At 42.1% G+C, this 15,485-nt stretch overlaps 1 protein-coding gene across 1 annotated transcript in view; it reads left to right on the forward strand.

The window, feature by feature from the left end:
• UNC79 (unc-79 homolog, NALCN channel complex subunit) overlaps positions 1-15,485 on the forward strand; it is a 220,952-nt gene that overhangs the window by 69,171 nt on the left and 136,296 nt on the right. The window contains exon 11 of the mRNA XM_049898829.1: positions 14,923-15,152. Within this exon, the coding sequence (XP_049754786.1) occupies positions 14,923-15,152 (230 nt within the window). The remainder of the gene's footprint in view (positions 1-14,922; positions 15,153-15,485) is intronic.

Genomic DNA, 15,485 nt, shown 5'->3' on the forward strand with positions numbered 1-15,485 from the left:
TTAGGTCTTCCTTATACATTGTCCAGCTTTCATATGCATGTGATGCGATTGAAAATACTATGGCTTGGGTCAGGCACACCTTAGTCTTCAAGGCGACATCCCTGCTTTTCAGCACTTTAAGGAGGTACTTTGCAGCAGATTTGCCCAATGCAATGCATCTTTTGATTTCTTGGCTGCTGCTTCCAGGGCTGTTGATTATGGATCCAAGTAAAATGAAATCCCTGACAATGTCAATCTTTTCTCCATTTATCATGATGTTGCTCATTGGTCCAGTTGTGAGGATTTTTGTTTTCTTTATGTTGAGGTGTAATCCATACTGAAGGCTGTGGTCTTTGATCTTCATTAGCAAGAGCTTCAAGTCTTCTTCACTTTCAGCAAGCAAAGTTATGTCATCTGCATAACACAGGTTGTTAATGAGTCTCCCTCCAATCCTATGCCCCATTCTTCTTCATATAGTCCAGCTTCTCAGATTATTTGCTCAGCATACAGATTGAATAGCTATGCAGAATGGGTACAACCCTGATGCACACCTTTCCTGACATTAAACCATTCAGTATCCCCTTGTTCTGTCTGAACAACTGCCTCTTGGTCTATGTAAAGGTTCCTCATGAGCACAATTAAGTGTTCTGGAATTCCCATTCTTGGCAATGTTATCCATAGTTTGTTATGATCCACACAGTCGAATGCCTTCGCATAGTCAATAAAACACAGGTAAACATCCTTCTGGTATTCTCTGCTTTCAGCCAGGATCCATCTGACATCAGCAATGATATCCCTGGCTCCACGTCCTCTTCTGAAACCAGCCTGAATTTCTGGAATTTCCCTTTTGATATACTGCTGCAACCATTTTTGAATGATCTTCAGCAAAATTTTGCTTGCGTGTGATATTAATGATATTGTTCTATAATTTCCACATTCAGTTGGATCACCTTTCTTGGGAATAGGCATAAATATGGATCTTTTCCAGTCAGTTGGCCAGAAAGCTGTCTTCCATATTTCATTGCTTAGACAAGTGAATGCTTCCAGTGCTGCATCCATTTGTTGAAACATCTCAATTGGTATTCCATCAATTCCTGGAGCCTTGTTTTTCGCCAATTCCTTCAGAGCAGCTCAGACTTCTTCCTTCAGTACCATTGGTTCCTGATCATATGCTACCTTTTGAGATGTTTGAACATTGACTAATTCTTTTTGGTATAATGACTCTATGTATTCCTTCCATCTCCTTTTGATGCTTCCTGCGTCGTTTAATATCTTCTCCATAGGATCCTTCACTGTTGCAACTCGGGGCTTGAATTTTTCTTCCGTTCTTTCAGCTTGAGAAACGCTGAGCGTGTTCTTCCCTTTTGGTTTTCTATCTCCAGGTCTTTGCACATGTCATTATAATACATTGTCTACTCAAGCTGCCCTTTGAAATCTTCTGTTCAGTTCTTTTACTTCTTCATTTCTTCCTTTTGCTTTAGCTGCTTGATGTTCAAGAGCAAGTTTCAGAGTCTCCTCTGACATCCATCTTGGCCTTTTCTTTCTTACCTGTCTTTTCAGTGACCTCTTGCTTGCTTCATATATGATATTCTTGATGTCATTCCACAACTCGTCTTGTCTTTGGTCACTAGCATTCAATGCGTTGAATCTGTTCTTCAGATGGTCTCCAAATTCAGGTGGGATATACTCAAGGTCATATTTTGGTTCTCGTGGACTTGCTCTGATTTTCTTCAGTTTCAGCTTGCACTTGCATATGAGCAATTGATGGTCTGTTCCAGTTAGCACCTGGCCTTGTTCTGACTGATGATATTGAGCTTTTCCATTGTCTCTTTCCATAGATATAGTTAATTTGATTCTTGTGTGTTCCATCTGGCGAGGTCCATGTGTATAGTTGCTGTTTATGTTGGTGAATTTGCAATAAAGAAGTCTTGCAAAATTCTATCATTCGACCTCCGGCATTGTGGCATTGTTTCTATCACCAAGGCGATATTTTCCAACTACTGATCCTTCTTTGTTTCCAACTTTCTCATTCAAATTACCAGTAATTATCAATGCATCCTGATTGCATGTTTGATCAATTTCAGACTACAGAAGCTGATAAAAATCTTTAATTTCTTCACCTTTGGCCTTAGTGGTTGGTGTGTTAATTTGAATAATAGTTGTAATAACCGGTCTTCCTTGTAGGCATATGGATATTATCCTATCACCTGCAGTGTTGTACTTCAGGATGGATCTTGAATTGTTCTTTCTGACAATGAATGCAACACCATTCCACTTCAAGTTGTCATTCCCAGCATAGTAGACTATATAATTTTCCTATTCAAAATGGCCAATAGCAGTACATTTCAGCTCACTAATGCCTAGGATATCTATGTTTATGCATTCCATTTCATTTTTGATGATCTCCTATTTTTCTAGATTCATACTTCGTACATCCCAGGTTCTCATTATTAATGGATGTTTGCAGCTGTTTCTTCTCATTTTGAGTTGTGCCACATCAGCAAATGAAGGTCCCGAAAGCTTTACTCCATCCACGTCATTAAGGTCAACTCTACTTTGAGGAGGCAGCTCTTTTCCAGTCGTCTTTTGAGTGCCTTCCAGCCTGGGGGTCTCGTCTTCCAGCGCTATATCAGACAATGTTCCGCTGCTATTCATAAGGTTTTCACTGGCTAATGCTTTTCACAAGTAGACTGCCGGGTCCTTCTTCCTACTCTGTCTTAGTCTGGAAGCTCAGCTGAAACCTGTCCTCCACAGGTGACCCTGCTGGTATCTGAATACCGGTGGCATAGCTTCTAGCATCACAGCAACACACAAGCCCCCACAGTACGACAAACTGACAGACATGGGAAAATTTCCTTTAGCTACTTTTTATATCAGTTTCTCCAACCCATTTACATCTTATTTCCTTGTTCTATTAGCTAAAAAGTACAAGAGAAGGTAGTAACATGTTATACAAAGGGCTTTGGACTAGTTGGTTGAGATATTTGGGTTCTGGCTGTTCTATTCCCACCTACCATGTGACCTTGTACAAGTCATTTAAACATTTTGGAAGGTTTGTTATGAGTGGATACATTTAAAGGGCTGTCTCATAACAAACTATCCCAAATGTAGTGGCTTATAACAATACCACTTATTTGCTCACAGTTTTGTGGGTTGAAAATTATGCTCAGCTAGGCTGTTCTATTGAACTCCTCTGGGCTCACTTATGTATTTGCAGCCAGTTGGTGGGTAGGCTGAGGGTTGTCTGGTCCCAGATAGCCTTACTCCCATGTCTGGAGCCTCAGCAGGGAGTGACTGGAATGGGTGGATCGACTACGGTATCTAGGCTTTCCTCTTTTCAAGAGGTGTGTCACCCTCCAGGAGAGCAGCCTGGGCTTGCTCACAGGTGGTAATGCTCCAGAAGAGTGAGAGAGGAGGTTATAAAGCCTCTTGAGACTGAAGCTTAGAAGTCACACGGTGTCACCTCTGCTGCATTCCACCGGTCACAAGCAAGTCCCAAGGCCAGCTGAGATTCAAGGAATGGGGAAATAGAATTTTCCTTTTTATAGAAGAAGCTGCAAAAATTTTGGGCCATGTTTAATCTACCATAATATGCCTTCTATACATAATTCTTTAGACTCCTTCCATATGCAAAATATACTCGACACCTTCTAAGACTCCCAAAAGTCTTGTCTGTTTATGGTACCAGGCTTAAAGCCCAGTGTCTCCTGGTGTGCATTTAGTCTGGTCACTGATGAAGCTCCTTAGATGCAACTTCTCTCTTTCTCTCTGTCTTTTTTTTTTTTTAAAGAAGAAGGTGAAGATATTTTATTCAGTGAATAACCTTTGTAAAAAATTTTTTTTTCTCACAGTGTTTTTAAATTTTATCGTTGTTTAGGTGAAAGTTTATAGTGAAATTAGTTTTCATTCAAAAATTTATACACAAATTGTTTTGTGACATTGGTTGCAATCCCTGCAGTGTGTCAGCACTTTCCCCCTTTCTATCCCAGGCTCCCCATGTCTGTACATCCAGTTTTCCTGTCCCTTCCTGCCTTCTTGTCTTCGGTTTTGGGCAGGTGTTGCCCATTCAGTCTCGTATACTTGATTGAACTAACAAGCATGTCCTCAGGTGTGTTATTGTTTGTTTTGTAGGTCTGTCTGATCTTTGGCTGAAAGGTGGACTTCTGGAGTGCCTTCAGTTCTGAGTTAGCAGGGTATCCGGTGGCCATAGTCTCGGGGGTTCCATCAGTCTCTGTCAGACCAAAATTCAAATTTACAAAAAAAGTAAGTCTGGTCTTTTTTGGTGAATTTGAATTTTGTTCTATATTTTTCTCCCACTCTGTCTGGGACCTTGTATTGTGATCCCTGTCAGAGTGGTTGGTGGTAGTAGCTGGGCACCATCTAGCTCTTCTGGGCTCAGGCTGGTGGAGGCAGTTGTTCGTGTGGTCATTAGTCCTTTGGAGTAATATTTTCCTTGTGTCTTTTTTTTTTTTTTTCATTCTGCTTTGCTCCAGACAGGATGAGATGAATAGATGTATCTTAGATGGCCGCTCACAAGGTTTTAAGACCATAGACGCTACTCACCAAAGTAGAATGTAGAACGTTTTTTTTTTTTATGAACTATGCTATACTGATTGATCTAGATGTTCTCTGAGACCATGGTCCCCAGCCCTGAACCCCAGCAACTCGTTCCCTCAAGATGTTTGGTTGTGTCTAGGAAGCTTCAATGACTTTGGCTTGATCAGGTTGTGCTGACTTCTTCTATATTGAGTGTTGTGTTTCCCTTCACCAAAGTTAACTTACCTGCTGTCTAGTTAGTGATTCCCCCCCTCCTTCTTTAACTATCAAAGATTGTTTTTTTTCTGTGTGTAAACCTTTTTTTTTTTTAATAATAGTAGTTTCACACAATATTTGCCCTTTTGTGATTGACTTATTTCACTCAGCATGATGCCCTCTAGATTCATCCAGGTTGTGAGATGTTTTGTGGATTTATCCTTGTTCTTTATCGTTGCATAGTGGTCCGTGTGTGTATGTATCATAATTTGTATGGTTTATCCATTCATCTGTTGGTGGCCACTAAAGTTGTGTCCATCTTTTAGGTATTATGAATAATGCTGCAATGAACATAGGTATGCATATGTCTTTTTGTTTTACAGCTCTTATTTCTCTAAGATATATTCCTGGGAGTAGGATTGTTGGATAGTATAGAATTTCTATTTCTAGCTTTTTTAAAGAGGTACCATATGGTTTTCCATAGTGGTTGTACCATTTCACATTCCCTCTAGCAGTGCATAAAAGTTCCAATCTTCCTGCAACCTCTCCAACATTTGTTATTTTCTGTTTTTTTGATTCGTGCTAGTAATGTTTGGGTGAGATGGTATCTCATTGCAGTTTTGATTTGCCTTTCTATAATGGCTAACGACCGCGAACTTTTCCTCACGTGTCTGTTAACCACCTGAATGCCTTCTTTGGTGAGCTGTCTGTTCATTTCCTTTGGACATTTTTTAATTGGATTGTCTTTTTGTTGTCGAGGTGTTGAAGTATTCTGTATATTTTAGAGATTAGAACTTTGTTGGGTACGTCATAGCCAAAATTTTTTCCCAGTCTAAAGGTTCTATTTTTTACTCTTTTGGTGAAAACTTTTGAGGAGCATAAGTGTTTAATCTTTAGGAGCTCACAGTTATCTAGTTTCTGTTCTGGTGTTTGTGCATTGTTAGTTATGGTTTATATTGTATGTATGCCATGTATTAGGCCCCCTAGTGTTGTCCCTATTTTTTCTTCCATGATCTTTATTGTTTTATGTTTTATATTTAGGTCTTTGATCCATTTTGAGTTAGTTTTTGTGTATAGTGTGAAGTATGGGTCCTGTTTCATTTTTTTTTACAGGTGGACATCCAGTTTTGCCAGTACCATTTGTTAAAAAGAATGTATTTTACCCATTGAATGAACTTTGGTCCTTTGTTATAGATCAGCTGACCATAGGTGGATAGATTTACCTCTGGGTTCTCGATTCGTTCCATTGGTCTGTGTGTCTGTTGTTGTACCAGTACCAGGCTATTTGGACTACCATGGCTGTATAGTAGGTTCTGAGGTCAGGTAGTGTGAGGCCTCCTAGTTTGTTCTTTTTCTTTAATTATGCTATGCTTATCCAGGGAGGAGGCAGCTTCTCTTGATCCAGAGACCTGTGAACTAAAAAGCGAGATATCTATCCCCTATACACCAATTACCACCACTTGTCTGTCAGGGGAGGCTTGTGTGTTGCTGTGATGCTGAATGGGTGTCAGTGGAGTTCCAGACTGAGGCAGACTAGGAAGGAAGGCCTGGCAGTCTACTTCCAAAAATCAGCCAGTGAAAACCCTATGGATCACAATGTTCAATCCCATCGTGTACACAGTCACCATGACTTGGGGGCCAACTTGATGGCAGGTAACAAAAACATAACACACCCAACATACAATGGTGAGACAGGGACAGGAAAACAGCAACAGACTTCCACTCAAAAAGAGAAAGAACAGGAAGCAGATAGCAGTTACAGTTCTGTAGCAGCTCCAGCAAGGAACACATGTACAGTTTCTCTGTTTCTGGGGATAGCAAATGTGCCTTAATTAGGATTTTGTTTTACTTCCTGCGAGTAGTTCCCTAATCCATTATTCTTCTCCTGGGCTCTTGGCTCCACTCTCTGAGCCATTTTTCCTTTTCAGTAAGAAGTGTCCCATGTTATTACAGCTCTCTCAGTCATGGCTTCCATGGCCTTTCTTCCCTTTGAACTGCTTCTGGCCCCTAGTCCAAGCTGGTGGTGATTTTGCGAGTACATCTTTCTTTGAAATGCCATGGATTTTCAGTTAATCTATTGGCTTTTACTCCCCGCCCCTAAAGCCGCATCTAGAATTCTTTCTGAGATAGTCCTTTCTCTACTTTGAGTATTTTAGTCTGCTGTCAAAATTATTAGAGGCCTTGTCTATTTGAGTAGGTCTGCTAGGCATCACCTTATACCTTTTGGAAGTTTTAACAAAGGACCTTACAATCATGCAGTCCTATTCTTGATTTGATCTTTATCCTGAGACTATTTCTTACTTTGCGAATCTTTTACAAACTGGTCAGACTAGGATGAGAAACAGTTTTATTTTCTAAATCAGCGTGTCCTGGTTCTGGTAGCATACCTAATATATTTGACACCCAGAATGGATCATTTTTTAAGACTCCGATCTTGTATACAACAAAATATAGGGGTGTTATTATTATTCTTAATGTTGTTGTTGTTGTTAGGTGCCTTCAAGTCAGTTTGACTCATAGTGACCCTGCAGGACAGAGCAGAACTGCCCCATAGGCTTTCCAAGGAGTGGCTGGTAGATTTGAATTGCCAACTTTTTGGTTAGCAGCCATGCTCTTAACCACTACGCCACCAGGGCTTATTCTTAATAATAAGCTTCAAATTAGCGCATTTTTATTTTTTACAATTTAGTAAGCATTGCATTTTAAATGGACGTTAATTTGAGGAACTTCCATTACATTTATAACAGTTCATAATTCTTTGAGCTTTCTTTCGGCAGAGTTTATGTCTTCACCTCCTTTGGTACTACATATTCTTGCATTTAAAGAGTAGGTCTGAACTAAACAATGATAATGTCGTGATTGTAAAGATAAAGAAACAGATCTTGATTTATTTTAATTCTGTCATTCTGTGTAACCACTTGAAGTTTTTATTTGTGTTTAAGATTCCAAACAGTGAAATAGAGGGGCTAGAATGATCGTTTGAAAAACATGCTCAGCTGAATCTGAATCTAAGGGAAATCTCTCTAGTTTACTTTCTAAATGAATGCATGTAGCTGAGTCCACATATGTTGGGGACCAACTGTTGCTTGTTGTTGTTGTCATTAAGTGCCATTGTGTTGGTTCTGACTCATAGCGATGCTATGTACAACAGAAGGAAACATTACCTGGTCCTGCGCCATCCTCACAATTTTGTTGCTGTGTTTGAGCCCATTGTTGTAGCCATCTCGTTGTCAATCCATCTCGTTGAGGGTCTTCCTCTTTGTCACTGACCCTCTGCTTTACTAAGCCTGATGTCCTTCTCCAGGGACTGGTCCTGCTGGTAATGTGACCAAAGTACATGAGATGAAGTCTCACCCTCCTCCCTTCTAAGGAGCATTTTGGCTGTACTTCTTCCAAGACAGATTTGCTTGTTCTTCTGGCAGTCCATGCTGTATTCAATATTCTTTCCTTGCACATATATTATTAAAACTCAACAGGAACCACAGCAATTGTTAGAATTTTGACCAACAAGAGTATTTTCTTGGGAAAAGTGTTTTATTACTGATACTGTTGTGAATTGACAGTGCGTGGTGATAACAAAAAGCAGATGGATTTTTAGTTAGTGTTACAGATATTATTGCTGTGTAAGAAATCACTCCAAACTCAGCAACATTAAACAATAACCATTTTACTACACTCACAGATTCCGTGGGTCAGGAATTCCAGCTGGGCACAGTGGAGATTGCGTGTCTCTGCTTGATGATTTCTGAGGCCTCATCTGGGAAGACTTGAATAGCTGGGGGCTGGAATCATCTGGAGGCTTCTTCAGGCATATATTTGGCCTTTGGTATGGAATGACTTGAAGACTGGGCTCAGCTGGTCTTGTTAACTAGAGACTTTCACATGGCCTCTCCATGTGGTCTGGCCTTCTCATAGTACCATGGCGGAGTTCTGAGAGGAGTATCCCAATAGGAATCTTCTGAAGAAAGGAAGTTCCAAGATAGCCAGGTGGAATCTGCATGTTCTTTTATAATCCTCAGAAGTCACAGAAGCGTCGATTCTGCCACATTCAATTGGTCAAAGCAGCCACGAGCCCATCCGGATTCAAGGGATGGGATTTAAAACCCACTTCTCGATATTTTTTTTTTTTCTCGATGGTCAAAATTATTTACCTTCTTCCCATCTTGAGGGCCAAGATCTTCTTATCTAAATCAGGTTCAGTTGTGGACAAGGCACTTGGGCTTGGTTCCTTGGGCATAGTTTCTCTTGATGTGAGGACTTATGGGTGAAAGAGATAAGTTATCTGCCTTCCAAACAGCCAGCGTACAGTGATGATACGGGGATAGGATCACTACAGTAGACACTCTAGTTTAAAAAGGGAGGGAATGGGAGGCACGTCGTCGCGGGTTCATAGAAATTCTAAAATTCAGCAGGGCACGTGATATCTGTTCTTTAGGGCTTAGTCCTACTTCCTGTGGGTTGTTCTCTGTGCCTTTTGGTCTACCTTCCGGACTCTCGATTCTGTCCTCTGAATCATCCTTTCTTTTCCATGAAAAGCAGCCTGTTGCTTATAGCTGAGTCATTTTCTCAGTGTACTTCTTGCTCATAGAAATCTGGAAGTCCAAAAGTCTCTTCTGGTTGAATTGTGTCTGTCACTGTCAGCCCTATATTAGTATAATTCTATTAAAAACTCCGTGGGTTTTTATGTATCAATTTATAAACTTACTCCATTAAACAAAAGTCAAACACACAAGTCTTTTTGAAGTAAAAAAAGCCCTACCTTGGGCTTTCTATAAGGCTGCTGGCAATAATGCTTTTAAGATTCTTAGAAGCCTTATTGTGTAATGGAGAGGATGAAGAAGTATGCCCTCCAGACCCTTAGACGGCCTTTTGTCTGCCTAAAGAGTCTGTGATGCACCATCTTAAATTGTGAGTTCTTAACATAGGATTTTATATTCATGACCTTGTCTTCTTCCCTTGAGTCCACATATTCCTGATCGCTCCCTGGATTTAATTTTTGTCCTGAAACTTTTCCTTACCTTGAGAATCCAATGTTGGGTGGAAAGACTATCCAGAGCTCAATATTTCCCCTCTAAATTCTAGTTGAAAATGGAGATAACTCATTCTTTTATTCATCTCTCTCCTCTCACATTTTACTATATAGGCAGCTAGAAGAAGCCAACACTATGCCTGAAAAATTCCTTATCTAGATCTTGAGTTCATTAGATCCATTTCCTAGTTCCTACCACCTAACCAACATTTCCATCCCTTCCTCACAAGGCTTCTCTTACCTCCAGCTTCCAATAATATTTTCTTCACTTTCCTTTAACTCCCACAAAGTCCCATCTACTTCTCTAACCATCTCCTCAAGGCCTTTCCGGCTTCTGCCTGCTGCCTGGTTACAAAGCCACTGCCTCATGTTTTAGGTTGTTATTAGGGCAGCACCCCACTTCTAGATTCCAAGTTCTGTTCCAGATTCTCCATAACAACCCATTCCAAACTTCCTGACAGGGAAGACCATTTTATCATGGTTATGGATTCTGTGGGTCAGGAATTTGGAGAGGGCACAGCAAAGACAGCTGGTCTCTGTTCCACGATGTCTGGTGCAATCATCACAGTGAAACTTTGGAGATTCTTGGGAGTGAGTAGGTGCATCTTGCACGTGGGCGGAATACAAGTAAGTTGTGCCCAGAAGGCTGACTATGGAAGTATCAAATTCTTTGATTCTCTTGCCAATGAGAGATGGGGTCGATGTCACCTATTTTTGAATCTGGTAGAGCCTGTGACTTCCTTTGACCAATGGAGTATGGCAGAAGTGACTCTGCGTGACTTCAAAGGCTAGGTCATAAAAGGCCATGCAGTTTCCTTCTGCTTCTCTTGAAATGCTTGCTCTCAGGATGTTTCCACTCAGGACCCAGCCATCAGGCTGTGAGAAGCCCAAACCATGTGTACATGGAGAGACCATGTGTGGATGCTCCAGTCAGGGGTCCCAGCTGAGTCAATCCTTCAACCCTCCCAGAAGTAGGGCTCTTCCAGAACCCAGGTGTTTGAGCCACCCCCCAGCCATATGTCCTCAACCATACAAGTCATCCCACTTGAGGTCCAGCTATCATGGAGCAGAGAAAAGCCCCCTTGACTATGCCTTGTCTGAATTCCTAACTCATAGAATCCATGAGCATAATAAAATGGCTCTTGCTTTATATCATTAAGTTTTTGAGTGTTTTGTTATACAGCAATAATATCTACAAAAAGTCAGCTTTATTATGGGTTTTAAATTTCCTATATCCAATGCACCTGCTATTGCCTTCACCTGTGTTGGACTGCTCCACCTTGTCTTTGGTGCACCACTTCTTGGTTCTTCTGTATTTCCTCTAACTTCTGCTTGCCAGTTGAATGGTTCTCTTTTTAAGCTTATCTCTCTCCTCTCATACCTTATTGTAGAAATGTCCTGGTGCCAGCATCTGACCTCCTCTAACTTCGAGAGGGGGAGAAAGAAGCACCATCAGCATTAGCCAAAGGCTTATTCCTATGAGGCAGAGGTCAATAAGGCAGAGGTCTCCAAACTTTTTACCAGTCATCCCTCCCACAGCACTCTCTACTTTTCTGCTGGGTTCAATAATTGTTGCAATGGCCACATAGAACTCACAGACCATATTCACAGTTACGGGGGTTATTAGGGAAGTAACAGGTTACAGTTCAGGATCAGAAGTGACTCTGGATACAGTTTTTCAATCAGGACAGCCTCTTCTCAGTCATGCCTGCAAGCAGGCCTCTCTCTCGCCCTTGGCTCCTTGACCCTCAGCCCCTCAGGCCTCTTGGACTGGCCCGGCCTCTGCCCTGCTTGGGCAAGATTTAGCTCCACTGGTAAGTGGCCAGAGGCACCCCACTCCACCAGTAAGCCTCGGCCCAGAGGTGCTCAGCTCTCTAGCTCTGTTGACAAGTGCCTGGAGACACTCTGTTCTGCCAGCAAGCCTCCTGCCCGAAGGTGCTCAGCTTTCTTGCTCCGGGGGCTGGGAAGCCCACTGTGTCATCTTCCGCCAGGCTCCTGGTTCTACTGCCTCTGCTGCCGCCGTTTCTCTGCTGCTGCTTCTCACTGTCTGTTGCCATCTCTGGTGTTAAAACTCTCTCTTTCTGTCCCCTGGGTCTAGGAACTTCTTAGCTCAGGGATCCCAGGTCCAAAGGACATGTTCTGCAGCTAGCTCTTCTTCCTTGGTGGTAGTTTGGGGACCCCCCTCTCCACCTCTGAGATGGGTCATTTTAAGCCTAGCAGGATGGCAAAACTGACCAATCCTCTTGTAACGGTTCCATACACCTTATTTGCATGGTTTCAGTTCCACAAGGGTGCCATGCACTTTATCTACATTATTAGCAAGCTGTCCAATCCTCTTCGTGGGCCACAAGCACCTTACTTGTATACCCACCACTGCCGTCAAGTCGATTCCGACTCATAGCGACCCTAGAGGACAGAGTAGAACTGCCCCATAGAGTTTCCAAGGAGCACCTGGCAGGTTTGAACTGCCGACCTCTTGGTTAGCAGCTGTATAGCTCCACCCAATCATTTGGTGGGATTTACAACACCATGGCAAGAAAGGCCATATAAAGCAATCCATCGCACCAAACTTATCAAACACAGTTAAAAGAAACTAATTGGCCCTTTCAATATTCTGCCTGGAAATCCCTTTAGTCATATTCCCAAGTTTATTAAGTGTGTTTTCTATCTTCCAGTTATTGCAGCCAACAGTTTTTGGCCCCAAAACCAATGGCACATTGTTTAGGGTTTTGTTATGGCAGCACCCAACTTCTGAAGACAATGTCTCAGTTATGGGATAACAAACTACTCCAAAACTTAGTAGTTTATTACACTAGCCACTTATTTGCTCATGCATCTGTAAGTTGGTAGTTTGGCCTGGGATTAACTGGGTGATTCTTCGTCTGGTTTTGCCTAGGCTCATGCATATATTTGTAGTTATTTGTATGTTGGCTGAGGGTTGGTTGGTCCCAGATGGCCTCTGGAGGCTCAGCTGGGATGGATGGGGTCTCTGGGCCCCCTTTTCACGAAGTATCTCATCCTGCGGGAGGCTAGCCTGGGTTTGTTCACAAGGCAACAGTGTTTCAAGAGAGTGAGAATGAAAGTTGCAAGGTCTCTTGAGACATGTTTGGAAGCCACACAATGTCATTTCTACAGCATTTCCTTGGTCAAAGGGGAACTGAAAGGCCAGTCCAGATTCCAGAGAGGGAAATAGAACAGATGTGTTGATAGAAAAAGCTGAAAGGGACTCTATAGAACAGGGACTTGACCTAGGCATTGTACATGTGTCTATTTGCCTAGTTTTGAACACATATCAGTATGTACAGGAGAACAAAAAGACAAATCAGGTAGGCAGTCAGTAAGCAGCAATGGCCCCATACCAGCAGGCACAAGATAGTTACTGTTATATCAGGTGTGTAATAGACATATCATAAATCCTTGTTGCTTTCATAAGATAGTTATTAGATTTCTTTCTAATGTAACTGGTATCTACATTATTTATACAACTGATTCTTTTGGAAAGATCATGAGCATCTTATCTTTTATGCATCTAAACTTATTTGTTATATTCTAAAATATAAATCAAAGAAAAAATATCACACTGGTCATGCATAGATAATTATGATAAAAGAAGAGAGGAAGGCCACAAAGCAGGAAAAATAACCCACTTGGAGAAGCCAGGGCTGAGTAACTTGGATGGTGAAGAAGATGAGGGCTGTAGATGCAGAAGAAACACACTTTAACAAATTTTTAAGAATGTGTTAATAAAAAATAGATTATAAAATTTAAAATTCTTGAAACAATGACCATAGAGAGATGGAGATTTTGAACAATTCCATGGCATCAATATCTCTGTCTTGCTTTTATGTTTGTTGGCCTGAGTCCTGTTCAGAAAATGAGATTATCCAGAGCCAGCAGCCTTATGCAAAAATAAAAATGGAACTCAAGCTTTATGTGAAAATGGCCACCCCTGTGGGCAATTCAATAATACACTGGCAACAATTTTAAGAATAATTTAATTTTGTTGTTGTTGCTGAAAATATACCGAGATGTAACAATTTCTACATGTCTTATTCAGTGACATTGATTACATTCCTCAAGTTGTGATTGGCAACATTTTGATGTAGGTTTTGTGCTTGCTTTCTTCGCCTTTATGTCTCCTCACCCAGTTATTGGTCATGAGGAGTTCTCAAATCCCCCCAAACTTTGAGTTCACAGTGGCTTAGGGGTTATACCCCCAGGGGTATTCACATCTTTTTAAACGCTACTAAAAGACTGAAAAGCTCTCTGGATGCAAAGACGTTGAATTTATGGTCAATATCTAACAAGCTTGAGCATGCATCTTTTGAGGCAGTCAGGGATGTTTTCTGTCTGCCCTTCATATCGCTTCCCATGGATGCTGCTCACCTCTCTGCCTGCTTGTCAGGTCAGCACGGACAACGGCCCTGCTGAACTTTGGAATCTCTCTTGTGCTGCTTCGCTTTCCTCATTTGCATCGCTTCGTCTGTGATGCCTTTCCTGTAGCTGATGTCAGTGGCTGATTCTTTGGATGGTACTTGGTGGGTTTTGGTGTGTTCTCTGGTGTCAACTGGCATTTTAAAGTCTTCACAGAGAGAGCATTCTGGTGGGATGAAAAGACCTGTTGTGGGGACATCAGCGAAGCACAGCACAATCACCCACTTGCCTTGAATGGAGCAAGGGAAGATTAGCTTGCCATCAAAGTCTGCTGTTTTAATGGTGGATAGAATAACTTCGAACGTGTTTATTCTGGGGTCAGAGTCATTCCTTTCCTATTCTGATGCACTGTGGTGTGCTCCCTCTGGGTCACTGTTTACATCTTTTCTTCAGATTTCTACTAAAAGCTCTTGAAATACTACCTCAAAATAACCCAGAAAGATTCCTACCCCTCCTCCCATAAGAGGTAAATTTAGAGGTTTTCCCAACACAGTTCCACTGACACTTAGAACATTTCAGCCACTCACAGTAATAACAAACACTTCTCAACTTTATTTTTACCTGTGCTGAAATCTAACTGCTTTGAGACATGCTGTGTCTTTGGAAAGGAGTAGCTCTTGAGAAACGTGGTGTCCATTCCTGGGGCCCTTTGAGTTTCCATATGTCCCAGTTATCAGCCCAGTTTCCCTCAGCGATGAAGTTTCATGGCCTTCCCTTTCTGCCTGCAGAACTGCAGCTCACACGTCAGAAGAGCAGTTGTCACCTGCTTTTCAGCAGGGTGCTGTGGGCGCCACGGAAACAGGCCCGTCCGGTACTGCAAAAGATGCCACTCAAATCATCACAGTAGCGAGGTGGGGGCCGCGGCCGAGACGCACCTCTATCAGACCTCCCCCCCGCCCATCAACACCCGGGAATGCGGCGCCGAGGAGCTGGTCTGCGCGGTGGAGGCCGTGATTAGGTAACCGCCGTTCGCTGGAAGCTTGCTTGTCCTGAAAAGCCCACCTTGGCTTCGAGCCCCCTTGCACACTGAGGTGCACCCATTTAATTCAACTTCAGATGCCCTCAGCCTAGCGCTCACCTTCCCACATTGTTGCAATGATGGTCTTTTATTTCATTCATTCCATAAAACATTTTGAATCAGATGCCAGCTACGTGCCAGCCAATGTGTTAGGCACTTGGGAGACAGAATAAAGTGTAGTCTCCGCCTTCCGGTTACTCAGGGTCTAGAGGCCACTAGAACAGCATAGGCACGTGACTGTGTTCCAGGTGGGTGACTGCAGGGATAGCACTG

Source organism: Elephas maximus, chromosome 10, assembly GCF_024166365.1.
Source record: "Elephas maximus indicus isolate mEleMax1 chromosome 10, mEleMax1 primary haplotype, whole genome shotgun sequence".
Lineage (NCBI taxonomy): Eukaryota > Metazoa > Chordata > Mammalia > Proboscidea > Elephantidae > Elephas > Elephas maximus.